This window comes from Eriocheir sinensis, unplaced genomic scaffold (assembly GCF_024679095.1).
Source record: "Eriocheir sinensis breed Jianghai 21 unplaced genomic scaffold, ASM2467909v1 Scaffold1166, whole genome shotgun sequence".
NCBI classification, from domain to species: Eukaryota; Metazoa; Arthropoda; class Malacostraca; order Decapoda; family Varunidae; genus Eriocheir; species Eriocheir sinensis.
This window is the reverse complement of record NW_026110481.1, coordinates 54589-76082: the sequence shown is the minus strand read 5'-3', so window position 1 is coordinate 76082 and position 21494 is coordinate 54589. Positions and strand designations below refer to the sequence as shown.

Here is a 21494-nt window from a genome sequence, read left to right as displayed (position 1 = left end):
TACAATACATGTGAGTTTTTATAAGGTTACAAAATATATTCCTTCAGTATGAAAGTAATAGTTTACTAAAGCTAACAATAACAAACACTTGCCTGTATTGTACAGCACAGTATGCAAATCTCAACAGGCAATACTTGTTCCTGCTAACTACTGGGCACACAGTTACTTTTGGAAAAATATCATGTTAAAGCATATTTTCCTATGAGTGAAGACTTTGAGTAATACTGAACACAAACAGTCCAATTAGTATGAAGTGGTTCAAATAACCGTATGTTTTATCTGGCTATGCATTACCTTTCATAATCTGTAAGTCAGGGTGCAGCTGTCACCAAACACACTAATAGCACCTGCTTGTGAGCAACAGAAAAAGGCAGACATTACACACAATAATAAAACGGTCTGCATTTTCTTGGAAACACCTGTTTAGCTACTTACTCTCTAAATAAAAAAAAAATATCTATCACTCAAGATATAATGACTGACAAACTCCTTGGCACCCAAACATCTGGGAGGAAAGAGAAACATATACTGGCTTGAACCAAACACCAAATGTTGCAAGAATGGCAGATTCAAAGATTCCTCTTAAAGTTTAACGAGTGCCGGCACATGGCTCGGCACTGTCATGTACAAGAAGTGATTAGAAAATACTGGCAGTGAGAGATCAGTGGAAGATTCCTGATGATAGAAATTATGAAAGAATGTGTGGCTACTATGTAATGTTTTGTGCAAAAGCCAACACTTCACTAAAGGCATAATTCTATGATGCCAAAAATAGGAGAAAAGGAAATTAAGTACATTTACAAGCAAGTAACTAGATCTGAGAGTTGGGGAAGTGGATGAAGTCAAAACAGACAGTGATGTGCAGAAAAGGATGTATATGCCCAGTTTTCCTGAGGGTACCAAGACCTGGAGAAGAGTCCAAAAATGTCAGGTATGAAGCAGTCTACAAAGGAACACAAGCTTGGGAGGTGGACAGACAACAGCAACACAAGAACACTTCACTTGGTGTATTATTAACTGAGTCACAGCCTCAGTCCAGATCAATGACTGGAAACTTCTATTCGGTTTCTTCTGCCTCATTAGTGGAGGAGGGTGGAGTTGTGGAGGAGGAGGTGAGGCCAGCTGACCCTAAGGCTGCATCCCCTGAAGGTGGCGGGTGGTCATCTGAAGTGGTTGGGTCAGATGATGGTGTTGACTTGGCCAGATCCTCCAGAGAACCTGGTGGTGGAGCACAGCACACACCTGTCAGGCAGGCTTCAAGCTGGTAGCTATTCTTTGCTTGAGAAGAAAGTCATCCTATATACAGGGCAGTCCTACCAAGTGTGGGGTCCAAGGCAGTAATGTTATCATGACCTCTTTCAGCATGCTCTAATATTTCAGAATGGTGCAGCCAACTTATATATGTGAGGGTGAGGGACACAATGCAGCTGCTTTGTTTGCGCTGCTCTTAGATCAGTCCTGACTCTACAACACAAATATCCACAGCCCTTGTAAAAAAAATACTGCAGATGACAACATTCTGCACCTGAGCTAACTGGATCTCAAAATTAAAATAATTCTGTAAAGTTGACCTGGTTATTCAATATAAATTAGTTAAACTCTAATTTTGTTTAACTGAGTCTGATAAGCAATTTCAGTTTAATTGATTTAAAGATATGTTCACATGAACTACATAAATCATCACTGACTAACTGTTACTCCCTAGGGAGGGTGGCAAGGTAGAGCCACTGAAAGCATAATACCTATAGAGGCAAATTAGGATCATGTACCTAAGGCATGGGGTCCTATCCGACTCGTTACCCTTACAACACCCAGGGGCATCATTCGATTACTCCAGTTTTTTTGGAATGTTTGCCCGGCCAGATATGCATCATATTTGTCATGATGATGTCACCTAATGATGGTCAGTCAACTGAATCTCATTACTACATTCCCAAGGCAACTCACCTTCCTGACTTGATGTGGCCTTGGTGCTAGACATCTCTGAGGATGCTGGGCCCTCCTCCTCCTCACCAGAGCTGTTGCTTTCAGATTCTGTGGAAATGGCAGCCATTGTAGGGGATGATAATGTTCAGGTTTTACCATATCTACTGTAATAATGCCAATCAGCTCTTTGTAGGATGCCAAATACATTCATTGTCATTTTTTGACCCTCATTCATTTTTACATAATGACCTAAGATTACATTTTGCAGTAACAGCAAGAAAATGTTGTCATTTTGTAACTTCACTGAATTAACACCTTACCTTCTGCACCTCCTTCTTCTTCTTCCTCCTCTTCTTCACCTGATGATGATTCTTGATCCTCCTCCTCCTCTTCATCTTGGTCCTGAGTAGTGGGCAGGGGAGGGGGCAGCTGGGGAGCCAGGTCCTCCAGGCGGGGGGCTGAGGGGCGCTGCTTTCGGGCAGGGTTCCAGTAGAAGCAGTAAGCACACCGGAAAGCTGCAACAATGGAGAACTATCAATAATCTTGTGTGCAAAAGTCCCTGGCAAAAATTATGAATAATCTGTTTATGATGCAGCAAGAAAGAAGTCCATATGTGCATTTTTCTTCAATTGGTGTTTGGCTGACTCTGTTACTTATAGCTTCATATATATATATTTGAAAAAAGTGGTTCTTCTACAATGGTTATTCAAATGAAGTCATTCAAATCAGAGGGGGAAGAGAATAGAAGAGATAATCTTTACTCACCCAGGTACTGGAATTCATCCTTGAGGGCCATGCCATTGTGCGACTCACACTGCCGGCACACCAAGGCAAAGCGGTTGGCGGGGCCGTCACCCACCAAGTACTCTATGAAGCGATCCAGGTAACCTCTCTCGCGGGGAAGCACTGGCCGCGGCATAGGGGGCCCGGGGGGGCCACCCTCCCCCCTAACCACTTCTCCACCTGTTATAGAAATGGACACATGTTTACAAGCTTTCTTGCTGATATGCAAATTTTGTAGTAACACAAAAAAATATTTATGCTGAATGGCCAATTATCATTAAATACCATATGATCTCTTATTAAGTTCTAAGTGTAAATAATTAAATATCTAATGAATGCAAACAAGTTCTTGCTTGTTAAGGGTCAGGCATTGAATTTAATTATTCTGAAGAATAGTACTTCATAATTATAATACTATGCAAATGTATTTAAAATAATGGCTTTGAAAATGTACATAAAATACTGCACAAGAATATACCAGCAGTAGTATATTTGCAGAATGTGATAAATTTTGATGGAATGTATTTTTTCACTTTTTTTATCTACGAGAATTAAATGACAGCCATCAGGTTGTCACATGAAGGACCAGCAGATGGGACACTGACGGGGCATTGGAGTCTGGAGGGAGGACACCTGGGCAGAGGAGGTCAGGCCTAGTCTGGGTCCTGGAGGGCCGGGTGGGGAGCCCAACGCTGGAACTGACCTCAAGGGACCCACACCACCCACTGCAATGCCAACACATCCTCACTCTACGTTAGGCTTATAGAACTGTATCTCAGGCATTAGGCTAGGGAGCATTGTTAAAACAGAAAAATTAGTCAAACAGTAAAATTTTATTATATTCACTGTATGCTACAGCTAAAACTCAGTGAGCATAAGACTAAAAGCTTAAGTGATAAGAGCTTAGGTCTCTTGCTATAATACTATGGCATAAGAAAAGAAATCCAAAGAACAGCAGACAAATAATTGCAGCCAAACTCTCAGTAGTGGCCTGGATTTGGTGAGATAGCTACAGAAAACAAAGGACAAAGAAAGGTATTTTACTCTTTTGTGTGGTTCAACTAAATATCTTCAATCAGTTCATGGTAAAGGATTAAGTAAAGCAGTAAGGGACTGCTGGAGGGAGACGCTCAAAGTCTGACACAATAGTACCTTCTAGGTCAGTAACTGTGTCCATAAATATATAACACAAAGCAGTTTACCTGGTCTGACTGGTGTGGCCTGAGGCGTTATTATGGGCCTGGGGGTGAAGATGGGGGTCTGGTGTGGTAGCCCCTGCGGCCGCACCCCAACACCAGCCATGCGGGGCTGTGGGGTGCTGGTTGTGTTCACTACCCGTCTTCTAACATCTGTAATGTAGCCTTTGATATCATAACGGTGAATGGTTATCTCACTACTCATTTTGTGGTAACTTTTATTTCACATTATGGTCTAAAACTGGTGACTGGAATGGATGACTAACCTGAGTGGAGAGAAGTGACTGGTGAGGCTCCACTGACTGCTGTTGTTTTGTGCATCTGTCAATGCACAGTTTATCTAGTAGTTTATTTTATGAATTTTATGGACTGTTTATTTAAGAAAAAAAAGATTACTAACACTTATATACTAAAAAGCAGTAAATAATGAAGACCAATTTGACATATTGAGGGATGGTGAAGGAGTGGTCAAACTCAGGAAACAGAACCCTACAGGCTCAGATGCTATTAACACTTACTATGACTAATGAAGTTGTTTTAGACATTTTATGTTAGTTAAGGTTCAGGGGGATCTTGAAACCTAGCTAACTGCCTCTTTTCCACTGAAAGAACTTCACAAAGCACAAAATTTTATGTTTAGCCCTTGGTCTGAAGAGATAAAGAAGATGGCCTAGCTCTGGTTGTAAAGATGACCCCCTCAGCCTACCTGGTTCTTGCGTAGCTGATCTGGTGCATACTTCTCCAGGATCTCTTTAGCCACCTTGTATGTCTCCGTCTCCATCACATCCTCCAAGATCTTCTCTTTCCGCTCTAATAGAGTTTTCAAATTTTCCTCATTTTTTTTAATTTTCCGAGAATAATACCACGTCAGTATTCGCTTAAGTATATAAACTCTGAAAGGTTAGTTCTCATTAATGAAGGCACATATATGGAGGGTGACAGGATAAAGAAAAAATCTTTGGACAACATTTCAAAACTGTCATGGCAACCAGTTTTCAAATGGTGATACTCACAGGAAAGGAAAGACTACGAAGGGCATGGCATAGAGGAGCCGGTGCTGGAGATTGTCTGGGAAGTAGTAAAAGTAGCATACAAGGGCGGCTATCAGGTACAGGACAATGGAGTAAAGCACGAGGTAGCCAACCAGCCTCTTCTGCCGCTGCTGTGTGTGACTGCGATACTCTTCAATCCCCTCGACATCCTGCAAGCACCACAACAGGCAAGGTCATGGTACTGGTAATTTCTCTGGTTCATAGGAATTATAGATGCATTTGTTATCTCACATGCCTCCACTACATCAAAATGGCATATCAGTTCATAACCTGTTTAATCTTGGCTTTAAGGTGATTCAGGACAACAGCGCCTTATTTACTTATCTCTGTAATTATTCTATTTCATCTTTACATAAAGTATATATAAATGTACTGACCCACTCAGACCTGCTTTAAGTAAATGAGCTTTCATCGCAACACTGTGGGCTTTGGTGACCTCAGAACCCACTGTGTCTGCTGCATAAAACTTCACTACTCAGGCAACTCTTCTAAAGAGGTGCTAACTCAATGATTTTGGAAAACTTATGTCTATGATGCAAGAAAATATGATGCACTTAGCTACAAAACTATTCTTTTTATAAGCCTTTATTTTTTTATTCATTTGTTAACTTTTGCATGAAGAAAACTTGATGCACAAAGGCAGCACAAATTGGGAAGATTAAAGAGTACATATTTCACAGGATATTACAATTTCACTATTATCACATACCTTCTGGATCTTTTCCAAAAGCTCTTTGGTTGATGGCTTTTTCTGCAAAGAGAATATACATTGTTAGCACAGTCTACAAGATAATAGTTCTGGAAAATCAATCAACAAATAATTACTGAATAATAAAACCACTGCCCCAGATCATTCAGAAAAATCCCACTATATATATCAAAGCCGTCTGCAGTTGTCAACAGGCAAGGTGTGTGTACGTACCCCATGCATTTCATGAAAATCTTTTAATTTTATATATACTTTTGGGGGTCTTTCTGAATATGAGTAAATATGGTGCTACACACTGAGAAAATTCATAAGAGAAACATAAAGTAATAACTGTGGGGAGAGACTGCTTAGGTCAGCCAAATAATGCCCACTACCCTACACCACCAACTTTGAAACAACTTATCTCATGGTACAACCTCGACCCCCTGCATCGAGGAAGCCCCTCTGAGCCTATACTAAAGAAAACAAATCTTGGTGCTGCCTATGCTGGTAAAGCTAAGGTTATTACTGGTGTTACCCTGGTGCTGAGCTAATATCAAAGTTCTTTTTATGCTGACATCCATCATGAGTCTACACTCATGGCCTTGGACATGTAACAGCTGCTGCTTCTCTGACTGACACTAGGTTAGTCCAGTCCAGCATATGTGCAGTGGAATAGGAGTGTGTTCCTATTAAGTAATGGATGAAGTTTCCTTGTCTAATAGGGAAAGGAGTTGATTCACTTTGTCTCTTCACACTTGAGCATTAATCATGAGCATAGGGTGGGTGGCAGCTCAAGGTAACAGGCACACCCACACCACTCATACACCGTCACCTCGAGCCAACAGTAGGATAACAGGGCGGCATGCAGGGCACAGCGGCCATTAGTTTATTATCCCTCAATGCAGGCGCCTGGTACACGATATGAACGTAGTGCTAAGTTAAATTTAGCCTGGGTGTGGTGGCGGCAGGAGGGACAGGGGACAGAGGCAGCAGGCGGCGGCACACAGCACTCAGAACCCGCCCGGACAAGAGGGTCAAGAACATATTGTAAAATCCATTGCCTTACCCTAAACCTGGATATGATAAGCCCCATGGTCGGCCTTCCTCCCTCATGGGGGAATATCCGCCTTGTTTTGCCTGGTGGCTGCGGCCAAAACAAAGGCGCCGATTGGCTGGCGGGGGCGAGGAGGGACGGAAGGCGGCCGCTGATTGGCTGTCGCGCCGAGGGGGAGAGGTAGGTGTTGCGAGAAATACCTCCTCGTAGAAATAAGTCGCTCTGATGTCCACTACGCATGCGCACTGGGGAATACACATCAGGAAAACCTATTAATTTACCTGGAATAGAGTGACAGGAGTAATAGTTAAGCCTAGGAATAAAGATTTTAAGATGGGGTAAATCTCCCCCTTCCCTCCCCCTCAGCTATTCCATTCTCTCCCCTCCTAGCGCGTCATTTGCCATTCTCTGCCATTATTTATTTTGGGTATTTTCCCTGATTTCCCGCTCTCATCCTAGTCTTGTCCACTTGTGATCTTTGTGATGGTTGATATTGCCAGCAAGAAAACAACACAGCAGACCAACAGACCAAACAAGCAAATACTAAGTGAAAATCAACGTGGGGGTAATTCTTTTTAAAATCTGCCCTACTCGTTTGTTATAAAGGCTTCTCTTGATTAAAAGTGTTGCTCTGGTGTTTGTACCATGTATTGGAGCCGAAACAGGAGAAGTAAACGATAGCGGTGAGTGATAGAACAATATTAAAAAGTCAACAAGTTGGACCTCTCTCTGCGAGTTATTTTGCTGTTGCGAATTCCTCCACCACCGGGGCCCTCGGGTTGCGGCGCTCGGGATTAAATTTCAACAAATAAAGGTAAACGTGTAATTCTATTCACTTGAAGGCTTAAAATAAAAGTGTCTGCCACTGTTGTTGGTAGGCTGTAGGCCGGCTTATAATACATCTGCATCGTAAATGATTGGCGTTTCAGCATAATAGTACGCAATTTACCATTTTCCTTCTCATTTGCACTATAAAAGAAACATTTCGTAAGTAAATAGTTGAGCTTTGGCATGTCATCCACTCTAATAACCTGAATGTTACTTGTGTCACGTTCGAAAAAAATACGTATTGAGCAACTTAATTTTTTCGTCACATCTAATGCCTATAGGCCTACGTAGCTTGGTTTGGATATAGAAACCTGTTGTTACTGATGATATATGATTATTTTCAAACAAGTTATAATGGTCAATATATACATGGACTGTAACTTGCTAGGAAGGTGTGGCAATGAGGAGCTTATGGTTACATAACGCGTTGGCCTTACTCCTAGACGTACACTTGAGCTGCCAATAAAGTGATTTTCGAGTAAGTTGTTTATGTATCATGTCTAAAATAAATACATGAATCAACAATAAAGTATAAAGATGCAACATATTGTAGGGTAATTAGTTAATTCCCTTCTTCCGTGTACTTGAAGACGAGGGCAATAAGTGTATAGGCATATGTCCACAGGGAAGATTATATGATTAGCATGGTAACTGTGTGATAATGACGCTTATTGTTACTATGAAGATGGGGGTCATTGTGGCTGTCATTGACAACACAGCCACGTGCAGCCTCTCGGGGGGCGGTGGTGGGTGTGGTCCTCTCACACGTCGGAGATATTCGCGAAATTTTACTTTATTTTTATGGTGTCTGGAGAACCTGACAACCATGAACAATCAGCTTTTGGCATAACAGGCATTTAAGTGTTCATGACTGAATGTGTAAAGCCGTCTTTCCGGCCAGCTGAGGGGTGCAAGGGATAGTAAAAAAAAAGGAAGTTGTCTTTCCCCTGAGGCGTCCCTCGCGGCCAGCATCGTGTCAGACGTACGAGCAAATCTTAGTGGACACATCGCTGAGCTAAACAATGCAAGATACAATTACGGTTACCAGAACACATACACAGATAGCTGGATAAATTGTAGCTAGATCAATGCCAGAATAGATCCCTGTCAAGTTAGCTGCAGCGAAACAAAAGGAACAAAAGTGCGGTAGTTGGCTCCATAAGGTAGTGAGGCGAGATCAATGGGTTTCTGGCACGGTGTGGGAAAACACGAGGTGTATTTTCAACCATCACCCACTCCCTGGTATGAAAGGGAATGATTTACACAAACTTAGCCCATGAAATAAGCTCATTCTTAAGTCTTTATAGTAGCGGAGTAGTTTTGTAATTACTTCGAGGGTACAATAAGTTTTCCCTCCTGAACCTGTCACACGGAATCAGTGCTTCTTGGGTCGTTCACGGGTGGAGAGTAACGGTGGACGGCCTGTTATTCCTGTACAGGCGGCGAGGATGGGGCGGAAATAGTGCCTCAAGACAATAACTACAACGTTTCATGTGAGCTCTGCCTGCATGAAGCTGGAGAAGTCGGAGAAAGCCGCCGTAGCTCCGAGATAGCGGAAATTGTGGACAGAAGATGCTCCCGATTGGGCCTCGAAGATGGTTTGAGTGAAGGTATTTGTGGTCTAACTTCTTTATTGGCCCCGTTTCGTGGGTTTCTACTTCATATATGTGATTCTTCGTATATATTGGATGCATTTGTTTACTCGATGCCTTAGTAATGTAGGAGGGAGGTTGTTACGCTGGTACAGGTGCTGCGGGGCGTGCTGGCTGGTGTCTCCCCGCAGGGTGAGCGCCCCGCCCCAGGGAGAGAGAGTGACAGTGACGAGGAGCCCCACACGGAAGGAAAAGTGTAACAGTACGTGGAGAGATTGCGTGCTGACTCACGGAGACACACTGACCCTCAGCACAGTGCGTCATGCATCACAGCCAGGAAATTTGAGTGGCCCCTCAGCCTCCGACTCCCCGCAAGATTTGATTACTCACAAGAATCCCCGGCGGCCCGCGCTGGCCAGGGGCGGTGCCGACTTTTATTTTCTTTAGTTTTTTTTCTTCCCTTAAAAGGATACACTGTCTATGTACCTCAGATGTAATTTTTGGATCAGTTAAGCATCTTTTGTGTCTTAGTTTATTCTTACATATTTAGTACGGTACTAGTTTGAAGAATGCAGCATCCTATTTAATGTTCTGTTTTTCAACATTTAAAAAATAGTTGATATATTTGTATGCAATGACAAAGTTATGAGTAGGAGGCTTGAGGGGCCAAGGACCCCCCAGAGTAGAGCTGTGCCTTCCCTACATTCAATTTTGAGAAAGTAAAATTATATATTTATTGGAACTAGTCATTGGACTCTTCCCACATATAACTTGCAACCCCCATGTACCTCCACTTATAGAGGTCACAATCTATGCCCCTGTAAGCATATTGATGATGTGCATTTAGTTACTTTCAGTTTTAACTTTTTGATGATTGATCTAATTTGTTATTTTGCTTAACATAGTTTAATTTTGAATAGTTCCATGTGTTCTGAAGATCTAATCCCAATAATTTTCCTACAGATGGGTGAGAGGAAGCTCATTCACCATCGGTGTCTAGCAGTGCAGCTGCTTAAGAAGGAGTCCCTAGTGTCCTCACCTGTCAGCAGTGACAACAGTAGTGGAGACACTGCCACTCCTGTCAATGACCTTGCCACAACTGCCACAACTCCTGCCCTCCAGGATGGCCTCCACCTCTTCAGGGTGAGGCAGCTGCTGTGTAGTGACTTTCAGAGTAACTTTTTAACAGTAAATGAGACTGGGCAAAGATAAAGAAGGAAATAGTAAATGGCCTCAGCATGCAGTTCCTTATAAAACAGACAGGATTTAGCTGAAATTTTAAGGTATGATCAAATATTCAATTCAAGAGATGACCTACATTGACCGCACCCATACTTCCTGAGCCAAAATAGATAATTCTTTCACTATCATTTTTATTCTCTTTGATGAAATCTGCAACTGTGGGTTTGTTCTGTTATTTCATTTTGCCTTTTGTCTGTCTCCCTTACTATGAAAAATAATTTTGTGATCAGATCAAATTACCATAGAAATAGTGTAAGAGTATTTTTTTTTTTTTTTTTTTACTTTTTTTGGCCAGTTTTGGGAGATCAACTTTTACTTGACTACGTATTTTCATGGTGATTAAACTTACTCCTCATATGACTCCTATGAGCTTGACTTACATGAGTAAAGATCATTTATGGAATGGTGGGATTGCCTTTGCCATGACTCCCAATGCTGTATATCACTTCACTGTACTGTTACTGCTGTTATTATGCTGCTTGTTGCTTTTTTCCTGTTTTCTTTTATTATTACCTAACTGCTACCATGCCATCACCATTACTACTACCATTCCTACCACCACCATTACCGTCAGACCTTATAATCCTCCTTGCTGTCTTCTGTCATAGGCTTCATTAAATTACTGCTGTATTCCTTAGTTACCTCCTATAAATATCTCTTTGACAATATAATATTATTCTACATATTTCTGCAGAAGCTTGGCATTGTATAGTGGCCTCAGGAATACTTTTACTATTTTATCTCTTCTACTTTCCCTTGCCAATTCTCCATTTTGCAGTGTGAATGGGTGACTGTTGTGTGGCGGCTGTACCCTTTGTTGTTGCTCTACTGTTAATACTCCATCAGTCAGACAATCAAGCCATTATGTCTCTTGAGTGACCCTTCCTGTCCCTCCCTCCCATTCTCCCTCCCTATCATTATCAGCAAGCATGTATCCCACCACTCTTGCTCATATGGCTCATATTCCTAAATCCCTCTCTTTTGTGTACAATTTCCATTGCATAGCATCCCACATCCCTCTTTTTGTATACCATTTCTGACTCATAGCTTCCAGCATCCTTCTTTATATGTGTCATTTATAGCCCATCCATCATTTCTTCCACCCCATAATCAAACTTCTATTGTACCTTTTTTACTTCTTTTTATTTGACCAGTTTCCTCCCCCCTCAGGTGTGGCAGGCAGCTAATGTGGAGTGTGCCTGGGATAAGGAGTTGGTGGAGGCTGCCAAGGCTGTGCAGTACTTGGGCCACCTGGTGGGTGGCGTGGTGTTGGTGGGGGGACCCGCCAATGCGCTGGCCACCCTTTCCTTGGCATGGTCCAGGTCACTGCTTGCCGCTCCCTCAGGCTATTCACTAACCATGCTTGGTGAGCACATCTCACAGAGTATTTTTAGGGGCATTTTGTTGGATATATGTTATATTAACTGAGAAGGAGAAATGTTTGGAAATATAGTACAGTTGAGCTATTTGAGAACCTTCCTAAAAAGTAAGATGTTACAAGTAGTGTCATTGTAACCAAATGATTCTAAATATCTGTCCCAAGTATATAATTCTAATGACAATACATTAAGAATCAGTAAGCTCATAGATCTTGCAACCAACCCTAACAGGAGAGGTGCAGGGCTTGAGTGTGGCTGTGGTGCCTCAGGGACAGTTCACGCCCTTGGCTGACGCCCTCTGCTGGGTGGTGCACCACCTCACCCGTGATGGCTGCAAAGCTGGGGCTGAGGCTGTGAGGGAGGCCCTGGAGGTATCTTTTCCCACTATGATGCCTCCTGTTCCCTCCCATGTGCATGCAATTCTCTCCAGCCTCATCCAGCAGTGCAAAGTGTACTACACAGGCACCACCTATGGCATCGTTCAGCCAGGCACCTACCGCCCCTTCCTCGCCCCTCCAGCTGCTCCCCCTTCAGCTACCTCTCCTGTCATGATGAGGGATGGCATGATGACCTCTGCTGCCCAGACTGACTTGGCAGAGCTCATCACTGGGGCTGCTCAGTCCTCAGACAGAGTCATCGCCCCCACACTGCCAGGTAAATGATTCAAAGGTAGCTAGCAGGTGGAGGATGTAGAATAGCTGAACTGAAGTAGATTTACAAGAGTGACAGCTATACTCAAAGTTTTGGAATGAAAGTGTACAGTAAATACATGGCATTTGGAAGATTTCAGTTGTTTAATATGTCTAATTAGAAGTTCATTATGAGGCGATGTTTTGAGTTAAAAACTATTAATTTGTTTGTAACACAAATTTTAATACTTTCAAGGTGGAGGGAGTGGCATGAAGACAAAGGCTTCCTCAGACACAGAACACATAGATCACCACCCATTGTACACCAACCACCACCGTCACCACCACAACGCTGGCCGTGCTGCCTCCCTCCGGCTGTCCCCCGCCAGGGCCTCCATCCTGGCCACCCACCTTGCTGCTGCTGCTGCCACCACCACTGTCCACACCTACCAGGCACTAAACTTCTCTGACATCAGTATCAGAGGTGTGTTTTGCCTGGTCAAGGTTTAGCTTATAGGAACTGATATCTTCATCATCCTCCACTCACTTTTTTTCTTACTTCTCTGTGTTGCAGCTTCTTTCCTCCTCTTTGTACTTACTTTCTATTCTCTCCCTTTTCCTCTCCTTTCTTCCAACCCTCCAGATGTCTTGGTGAACATGGTGCTTGAAACATATGTATAACAGTGCTGTTATAGAAAGGGAAGGGTCAAAGAAGAAGTAGCTCTAGATCAAGGTCATGTTCTGGAAGTTGGTTTTGTTAAGTATTTGTAGAAAGATGGAAATAATTAATGTCCTTAAGCAGTTTAAGGGATCATATCAGGAAAACATAAACTTAAGCTTGCTTGCTTATTTGCCAGGGGAGCGAGGGTCAATGTTTAGCAAGCTGCTCAGGGTTCCCGGCCGCCGCCGCATTGCTTCCTTCGCTGCCCAGTTTCCCCCACCGGAGTGGAATGACAGCCAGGCCCCCGTCATTCACCTTCACTCCGTTGCCGTCCAGACCTCCACACAGGTGAGTCATTCCAGGTGTTTGCTAAGGTTGCTTTGAAGCATAGGCAGGGACATCAGTGTTCATTTCTTCAGAACTCTCTTTTTATTTTTGCATTTAGGTAATAGGTGTGTAAAAAGCCAAGGTGACTCACATTTGGATTATCACAGTTCATGTTCCTTGTTTCCCCAGTTCTCCTGGCCTGAGGAGATAGCTGTGTGCTTAGTTCAGCCTAAAGTTACCCCTTAACCTGCAAAATTATGTTTTCCCTTAACTCTGTCATAATTAGACATGGTAATCACAAAATGTATCATTATGTACTGTGCATTACTTTCTCCCTATCTCTTTTGCACTAACTGGACTTATTAAATTTCTTATATCTTCTAAATCACTGCTTGAATCTGTACCAAAAGAATATGTTAGTGAGATCAGGTAGGTATTCTTGATTGTAACATTTAAAATTATGATTCCACAGCAGAATGAGGTCAAAGCCTGGCACTGGTCAGCCTCCCAGTGGACTCCTCGGTCTGCCACGCTGCCTCGCCGCCTCAGACGACCCCAATCCTCTAGCCCTCCACCTCCCAAGAGCCAGCAGTCTTCTCCAGTGCCAAGGGGGTTTACCTCTCTCCTCCAGTTTCACGTGCCTGTCCCTCATCACATGAGTCCTCCTTGTCACCACAATCATGCAGACAGAAGGTCTAGGAGTTACAGGTTTCACTCCCCAGGTCATCAGAGGAATGAGACCAGAAGTTGCCACTCATCAAGCAGTGAAGATATTGCTGACCACAGGCCACCAGTCACTCAGAATTACCATGCTAAGAGAGGAAACCAAACAGGTGACCAATGCTTAAAGGGCAAAGAACAAAGTGTAGCTTTTATGAGTCCAGCAGGTGCCAAAGTCTACAAGCAGCAAGCTGTGGATCCATCCAAATCTGAGGAGAGACTCTTAGAAATGATGCAGGACTCTCACTTGAGGAGTGATGAAAATGATGTCACTGGTGGCAGGCAACAAAGCTGCAAACCAAGGCAGGAGAAGGTAAACCACAGGAGGAGTGCCACAGGCCACCCGCCACACAACAGACACATTAAACCCAGGAAGCACAAACCTCCTGATGGTAAATTTGAGAAGAATCAACAAGCTAGAAATTCTCAGGCATCTTTGGAAAATCAAGTCCATATCGTTTCTCAGGATGAAAATACACCTGATGACATAAAGCAGGTGATGAAAAATGCCACAGAGGTGATGCAGAGTGAGAGTGGCAAGGAGAAGCATCTGTACCAGCGATCAAACCTCCAGTTAGACCTAACCCAAGACCACATGAACAACTGCCGCAAAGTGGTGGCCTCCCCTCAGCGGCCTCATGGCCTCACCACCAACCTGCTCCACCAGGCTCCTGACCTGCAGCACATCACCAAGGGCTCCACACCTGACCTGACCTCACGCAACCTGGGCTATCAGGAGGTTGACAAGTGCCACAAAAAAATGTGCAGCCAAACGCTTGACCAGTTGCACAAACCGCCGCCGCCTCCCGCCTCTCACAGCAGGAAGTCAGTGGGCTCCCCTGGCAGTAAGGGCTCTCCTGGGGGTCTTGAGGAGGGTGATGCTGGGCTGGACAAGAGGTCAGTTAGTACTTATCCAAGTCTCTCTGAGCTGAATCTGACCTTCAGCTCCCTGGCTGCACAAAAGATACTGAGTGGTGTCAGCGTCAACAGTCTAGACACACTTGCCGAGGTCAACATGGCAGCTCTGAAGCACAAAAGTAATACTGTAACCTCAGCCCTAACCAATACCGATCTGGGCTTTGTATGAGGCGGATTCTGGTTGCAGACTTGTAAAAAGTGACCCTTATTAGCCTGAGTTCTAACTTGGGTGTTGTGGCATAAAGGAACGAACTGATCCACCATTACGAATAATTCAGCTGTTCTGTGGAAATACACCGGTATGATTCTGGTTCTTGACTGTAACGGATGGCAGCTGAGCTGTGACTTTTAGCAGCTGGACTGTTATTACTGGTAACATGACTGGCTACCATGGCTACTATTTACTGGCGTGAGTTCCATCAGCAGAAGTGTGACAACTGGCAGCTGGACTGTGACTAATGGTAACTGGACTCAAGAACAGTAAAAGCCTGTTACTCAAAATTACATTGGTCATAGAATCTCAGTAGCCTGAACAGGAAATCTGATATTACTCAGTGTGTACAAACGTATTTATAGTGATCTGACTACCTGAAAAATATGCTGATCAGGACAGAAATGGATCTAATGCTGTTTGGATAACTAAACTTTTCCTGTAGTCCAGATAGGAACTATATTACCTATTAAGTGGCTCACATGAAACATGACAATGCTGGCTTCTTAAACTACTCTCAGGTCTAGTTTTCTTATTAATATGAATGACTAATAATAGTTTTGGTAAGCATAATACTCATTTAAACAGCCTGTAGGTGAAATATCAGTGTTGATGATGCTGTGTATGTAGTACAAAGATGGTTGTCAAAATTTTATACAATTAAGGTGCTTTGAGAGGAAAAGTTACATTTTCTCATGTTTTTACACATTCTTTTTAAGAAATAACAATGCATTATTTTGCTAATTAATGTTAAATATCTAAAGGAAATCCATAAAAGTATTATTTATTAAGTATAATTTCCTTTGCATCTTTAAACCCAACTCAATATTCATGAACCTTTCTTGAGTAACACGTGACTCAGAAAAAAAGCCAATCACACAAACAATATTGGTCTACAGGCACATCAAAGAAATGTACAAAGACCAATACACTGTAGGAACATAACTGGACAGAGAAACAACCCATATATCTGCACTTCACTCTGTATTCACAATACACCTCGCATTCAATTTGTCTTCTTTAAACATAGAAAATATTTCTCTTAAAAATCTGCTATACTTTTAAATAACACTCAGATACATATTTAGTAAAATATTCTACAAATAGAATATGTATGATAAAATCTTTTATTGGATTCTTACTAAAAGGTGGTTGTGATCATGGTGTAAACTTGTCCTTGTGGACCCCAACTAGATGCTACAAGAATCATTTGGCCTTGAATTTTGAGCTATGCCCTCACAGGCTACTAAGGACTCAGCCTGCTAGAATTCTTAGGCTGTCCTTGTGAACTTGCCAGGGCCATCAGACTCATTAAAATAGAGGAGCAAGTACAACTATCAACTTCTACTTTAAATATCTTAGCATTCCCTTGAATATTAAAAACAAAGGAATAAAAAAGTGAGCATCAGGCCATTTTGTACTTGAGCAGAGCACCACCACAAGCACCTCCAACCCCACACTGGGTACACCTCTCCCTCCCACCATCTGGAAGTCCAAAGGAACCAACTTGGTCTGAACAAGATCTAGGAAACCTCACAGCTAATTTATTGCTTATTATACCTGGCACTTTTCAATGCATAATCCTGTCAAACAAATCCCAATACTATTCCACTTTCCTGTTGCTTATATTTATGCATTTTTGGCTGACTGAGCCTCGGAGACTAGTGGACATGGCCTGACAGACATCACAGCTAAAGGAGCCACAAGCCACGCTACTTCCCCTACTCAGGCAGGTGACGGCAGCTCAGTGTGGTTACCTACATTGTTTGGTCTTTTAATTTCAAGGTTTTGGCAAAGTTAAAAAAACTCATCAGATCCTATCATACTGATGAGTGTTAATATTTCTAACTTAGAAATTAAAGTAAACAGTCTGAACATGACAACTATATTCATGAAAAAAATACATAATCAGTTTCTTAAACTTTTTAAGGATATAGTCAATTTTAGTTTTTCTTTAATAATTTGTAGAGGACAAAGGGGTAAAATATTTACCAAATTTGAGTGGATGGTAGAACCTCAAGGTTATGAGCCCAGCACGTTTAACCCTTTCCATCCGTGACGCAGACGTCGGCGTCACAGTATGGAAAGGGTCAAGAGGAAATGGATAAGGATTAATCCTCTTCTAAACCTCTCAATCCTCCTCTAAATTCCTCTTCCATTTCCTCTTAAGAGGTTTAGAAGAGGACTAACCCTCTCCATACAGTGATGCCGTCGGACTCCGACGTCGCTGGAGTGAAGGGGTTAAGTGACTGTCTGAAGTGCCATCCACCAGCAGGCAGTCAGCAAAATGGGGTTCCATACAATCAGGTCACTATGTTTTGAACATCATGTGAACAGTCATAGTAAGAACACACCAAGGAGATCCTCACTAGTCATGCCAGCTTCATTCCATGACCTGTGAGAAAAGTTCCTGGTGTGGTGCAGGTGAGGTGAGCACCTGGGGTGTTGTGGCGGCTGCTTAGGTATGGCTGCCACCAGTCTGGTTCCCCACTGGCAAGTTCTCGTTGACGTCTGTATTCCGGTTGTAGGGAATCTTGTCACTGACCTCCCGGAGAAGGCTGAGGATGGCGTGGGGCGGCACATTCAAGGCCAGCAGGTCCATCAACACCCTGGTCATGACCAACAACACAAGTAAATGTCCATGTAAAATATTAGTGATACTTGGACTGTATGGTGTATGATTTTATGAGACAAATGTTACATAGACAACTGCTGCAAAATTAACTACCACAGAATAAAAATATATAGTTTATGTTGGGCAAATAACTTGTTTATAATATATGCCATATGACATAAAAAGAAAAAGAAAACAGAAAGGGTCAATATAATGTAAGTATCAGTGTGGCAAGAGCGTTGCCTTACTTGAAGATCTGAGGGTGAATGGTGAAGCCAGCGGCCAGCACCAGGTCGAAGAGCTGGCGCTGGTCTGAGCTGAGCTGGTTTTTGGTGACCAGCCGGAAGTGTTCTATCCTGCTCATCCCCGGCATGAGGCTGGTGTGGGTCACTGGCAGAACAAGTATGTTATGGTCCGCCGCACATCACACCACCTGAAGAAGTATAGTTAAGAATGGTGTGTTGGACCTGGTTAAGGCAGTAAACCACACAATCAGGCAAGTTGTTCAAGGAAAATAAAAGTTACATTCACTGTTCTTAAATTATTCATGGCTTGGAAAGATTCAATTTTGTTGTTTAATCATTATCTTTGACTTCAGTACTGAGGGACACGGCCAAAAAGTATCCAAGGCCTCTCATGATTAAGTCTCCGCTAACAAATAGGAGGCTAAGGACAGTAACTTATTATCGGTAAAATAGTGACACATCGGTGCTAAGAATAGTGACTCATCGCTGCTAAAATAGTAACCTATCGCCACTACAGACAACAACCTATCGCTACTAAAATAGTGACCCATCACCGCTGAGAATAGTAACCTATCACTGCTAAGGACAGTAAGTAAGCTATCGCCGCTAAAATAGTAACCCATCATCACTAAGGATAGTAAGCAACCTATCGCTTCTAAAACAGTAACCTATAGCCACTGAGGAAAGTAACTGATCGCCGCTAAAATAGTAACGTCTTGATCACTAAACTATCGCCTCTTGTCTGCTCAGTACATGGTGATGGAACTGTCCCATAGTCACCAAACTGCTGGTCGGGGTCTAGCTCTTCCGAGACACGCCCCTTTTTTCCTTCCTTTGGGGTCACTGGGGGTACAGGTGTGATATGGTCCGCCGCACATCACACCACCTCAAGAAGTAAAGTTAAGAATGGTCTTTATCCTCGCTAGAGCTGCAAACCATACGAGCAAGCTAGTTCAAGTAAAAATAAAATAAAATAAAAATCGGACACCACTGTATAAACGCACCTAACGTGAAGGCCAAAGCAGGGTTCTTTTTTCTAATCCCGTGTTCAGTAATGCACGTGGGTCCTGCTCCTACTGTAGGGTATGGACAGCACGCCCTCCCCTGCCCTCAGCCCCTAGCAGCAGCAGAGGCAACAGGTCAGCAGCGGGCAGCACTCAGCAGGCGGGGGTGTTGTAGGAACCATCTCGCAGCCGCAAAATAAGTCGCAGAGAGAGGTCCAACTTGCTTACATTTTCTATATTTCCCTCACCGTTATCGTTTACTTGTCCTGTTTCGTCTCCAATATACGGGACAAACATCACAGAAACACTTTTCATCAAGAGAAGGATTTATAACAAACGAGTAGGGGAGATTTTTAGAAAGAATTACCCCACGTTGATGTTCACTCAGTTTCTGCTTGTTTGGTCTGTTGGTCTGGTGTGTTGTTTTCTTTGTTGGCAATATCAACCATCACAAACATCATAAGTGGACAAAACTAGGATGAGAGCAAGAAATCAGGGAAAATGCAGAAAAATAATAGGAGTAGAAAATGGTAAATGCTGAGAGGGGAGAGAATGGAAGAGGAGGGGGAGGGAATGGGAAGATCTACCCTATCCTAAAATCTCTATTCCAAGGCCTAACTATTATTCCTATCACTCCATTCCAGATAAATTCATGTTTTCCCGACGTGTATTCCCCAGTGCGCATGCGTGGTGGACAGCAGGGCGACATATTTCTTCGAGGAGGTATTTCTCGCACCAGCAGCGCACCGTTTGTTGTGGTGAGGCGGCGGCGCAGGGAGGATCACACACGGAGGAGGAAGGGTGCAGGGTTGTTGTATTGTAGAGCATTCCTGTTATTCTGAGTGGGATTTATGAGTTAATACTGGTGCGTATAGGTATATAACAGACCTAAAGATGTATGGGTTTCATATATCGAGTGATGTTAGCTAAACTGCACCTGCCGTTCTGATTAAATTTCAAAATTCTTATGTCGGTCATCTGTTCCTTCTACAATATCCTGCTTGGTTTAGTTGTCTAGAGATCAATTTACTTAATATAATACATGTTTATTTTTACATAATATAATTTCAGTGACTGTATTACTCATAAATTGCTACTTGGATACGGGTGCTTTCAACATAAATGAGCTAGGAATGAAGATGTTGGAAGTGAAATAGGAAATGGCAAGATGTTTTAAAGCATACAACCACTAGACAGACAGATCATGCAACAAAAACGTGCGAATGGAAGTCATGAATAAAGTTTGCGTCTCCTCCGCGAAAAACTCTCCGTGAGGGTCAAACTTTGCGGCGCATGCGCGGAGCCAGGTGAGACAAGCGAAGACCAGTTGTAAACTTCCCGCGGTGAGGAGAGGTGCGCCGCCCTAGTGCCGTGCTTTACCCTTGCTCCACCGTGTCAGAGTGCAGTGTCGAGTGTCGTGGCCGCGGAGCATCGCCGGGATAATACTACCATGACGTGCTACCAGAGCGGAGGCGTGCCCTAGGTGAAGCGAGTGAGAGTGATTGTTACCTGTGGCTTGGAGACGCACGGAGTTTACCTGTCCCGCGAGCAAGGTAAGTCTCCCCACCTGTCCACCGGCCCATGGCGCTCCCCTTACGTCCTTATTCCCGGGTTTTATACTTTTTGGCTCTCATTGCAAGGGAAGGCATAGGTGCAGGCAGGCAGGGCAGGGCAGGGCAGGGGAACGTTGAGAAAATGTTATCACTAAGTTGAGTCGCCGCGGGCACCTCACAGGTAGGCGGTGCAGTGTTGCCACTTGCGCGGTGCTCTTTTTCTTCTTTGGTTTGGTTTTCGTTTGCAGGGGACGGGAGTGAGTGAGAGAGAGTGGCGGGTTTTAGGGGTGTAGAGATGTGTTTGGTGTGTGTGTTATTGTGTGTGTTTGGGGGGTGCTCGCGTGTGTTTTAGGTTTTAGGGGGTACCGCAAGGTGGTTGTGTGTGTGTGTGTGTGTGTGTGTGTGTGTAAGGTCTGAGTCAAGTCTGTGTGTGTGTGTGTGTGTGTGTGTGTGTGTGTGTGTGTGCAAGGTCTGAGTCAAGTCTGTGTGTGTGTGTGTGTGTGTGTGTGTGTGTGTGTGTGTGCTTAATTTGTGTACGTGTGTGTGTGTGTGTGTGTGTGTGTGAGAGAGAGAGAGAGAGAGAGAGAGAGAGAGAGAGAGATACTTAACTGGATTCTCGAGCTTGACTGCATGAAACCATTTGTGTGTACAGTGTGTGTGTGTGTGTGTGTGTTTGGAAGATGGCTTAATAGGTAAAGTAAATAATGCAACCGAATAAATAAAATAAACGAAGGAATTTGACGCAGCGAACATACCGATCCAACTTCCGACCTACTATTTCCTCTCTCTCTCTCTCTCTCTCTCTCTCTCTCTCTCTCTCTCTCTGCCACACCTCAACGGTCAGCCTGTTTTGATTTAATCCTTGGCCA

At 43.3% G+C, this 21494-nt stretch overlaps 2 protein-coding genes and 1 long non-coding RNA gene across 7 annotated transcripts; 1 reads left to right on the top strand and 2 right to left on the bottom strand.

The window, feature by feature from the left end:
- Nucleotides 1-47: 47 nt before the first annotated feature.
- LOC126989419 (endoplasmic reticulum junction formation protein lunapark-A-like) lies at nucleotides 48-6876 on the bottom strand. 4 transcript variants are annotated; one of them, XM_050848012.1, is made up of 11 exons: nucleotides 6715-6876; nucleotides 5667-5708; nucleotides 4919-5106; nucleotides 4612-4798; nucleotides 4172-4226; nucleotides 3912-4058; nucleotides 3315-3434; nucleotides 2692-2889; nucleotides 2247-2441; nucleotides 1948-2034; nucleotides 48-1242 (listed from the first exon to the last, which is right to left on the bottom strand). In XM_050848012.1, exons 1-11 carry the CDS (start codon nucleotides 6739-6741, stop codon nucleotides 1058-1060), a joined length of 1431 nt encoding a protein of 476 aa, XP_050703969.1. In that variant the 5' UTR covers nucleotides 6742-6876; the 3' UTR covers nucleotides 48-1057. The 4 variants fall into 4 exon arrangements, with proteins under 4 accessions (XP_050703969.1, XP_050703970.1, XP_050703972.1 ...); XM_050848013.1 differs by having other exon boundaries at nucleotides 48-1218; nucleotides 6715-6875; XM_050848015.1 differs by lacking the exon at nucleotides 6715-6876 and adding an exon at nucleotides 6481-6599.
- Nucleotides 6877-8852: 1976 nt separating this feature from the next.
- On the top strand, nucleotides 8853-17577 carry LOC126989417 (uncharacterized). Of its 2 annotated transcripts, none has more exons than XM_050848010.1 (7): nucleotides 8853-9140; nucleotides 10086-10265; nucleotides 11535-11730; nucleotides 11975-12397; nucleotides 12629-12856; nucleotides 13230-13381; nucleotides 13833-17577. In XM_050848010.1, exons 2-7 carry the CDS (start codon nucleotides 10086-10088, stop codon nucleotides 15165-15167), a joined length of 2514 nt encoding a protein of 837 aa, XP_050703967.1. In that variant the 5' UTR covers nucleotides 8853-9140; the 3' UTR covers nucleotides 15168-17577. The 2 variants fall into 2 exon arrangements, with proteins under 2 accessions (XP_050703967.1, XP_050703968.1); XM_050848011.1 differs by lacking the exon at nucleotides 8853-9140 and adding an exon at nucleotides 9158-9384.
- Nucleotides 16177-19258, bottom strand: LOC126989418 (uncharacterized). The gene is made up of 3 exons (XR_007743257.1): nucleotides 19073-19258; nucleotides 18072-18256; nucleotides 16177-17818 (listed from the first exon to the last, which is right to left on the bottom strand). It is a non-coding gene; the product is annotated as an uncharacterized LOC126989418 (long non-coding RNA).
- Between the last annotated feature and the right edge of the window lie 2236 nt (nucleotides 19259-21494).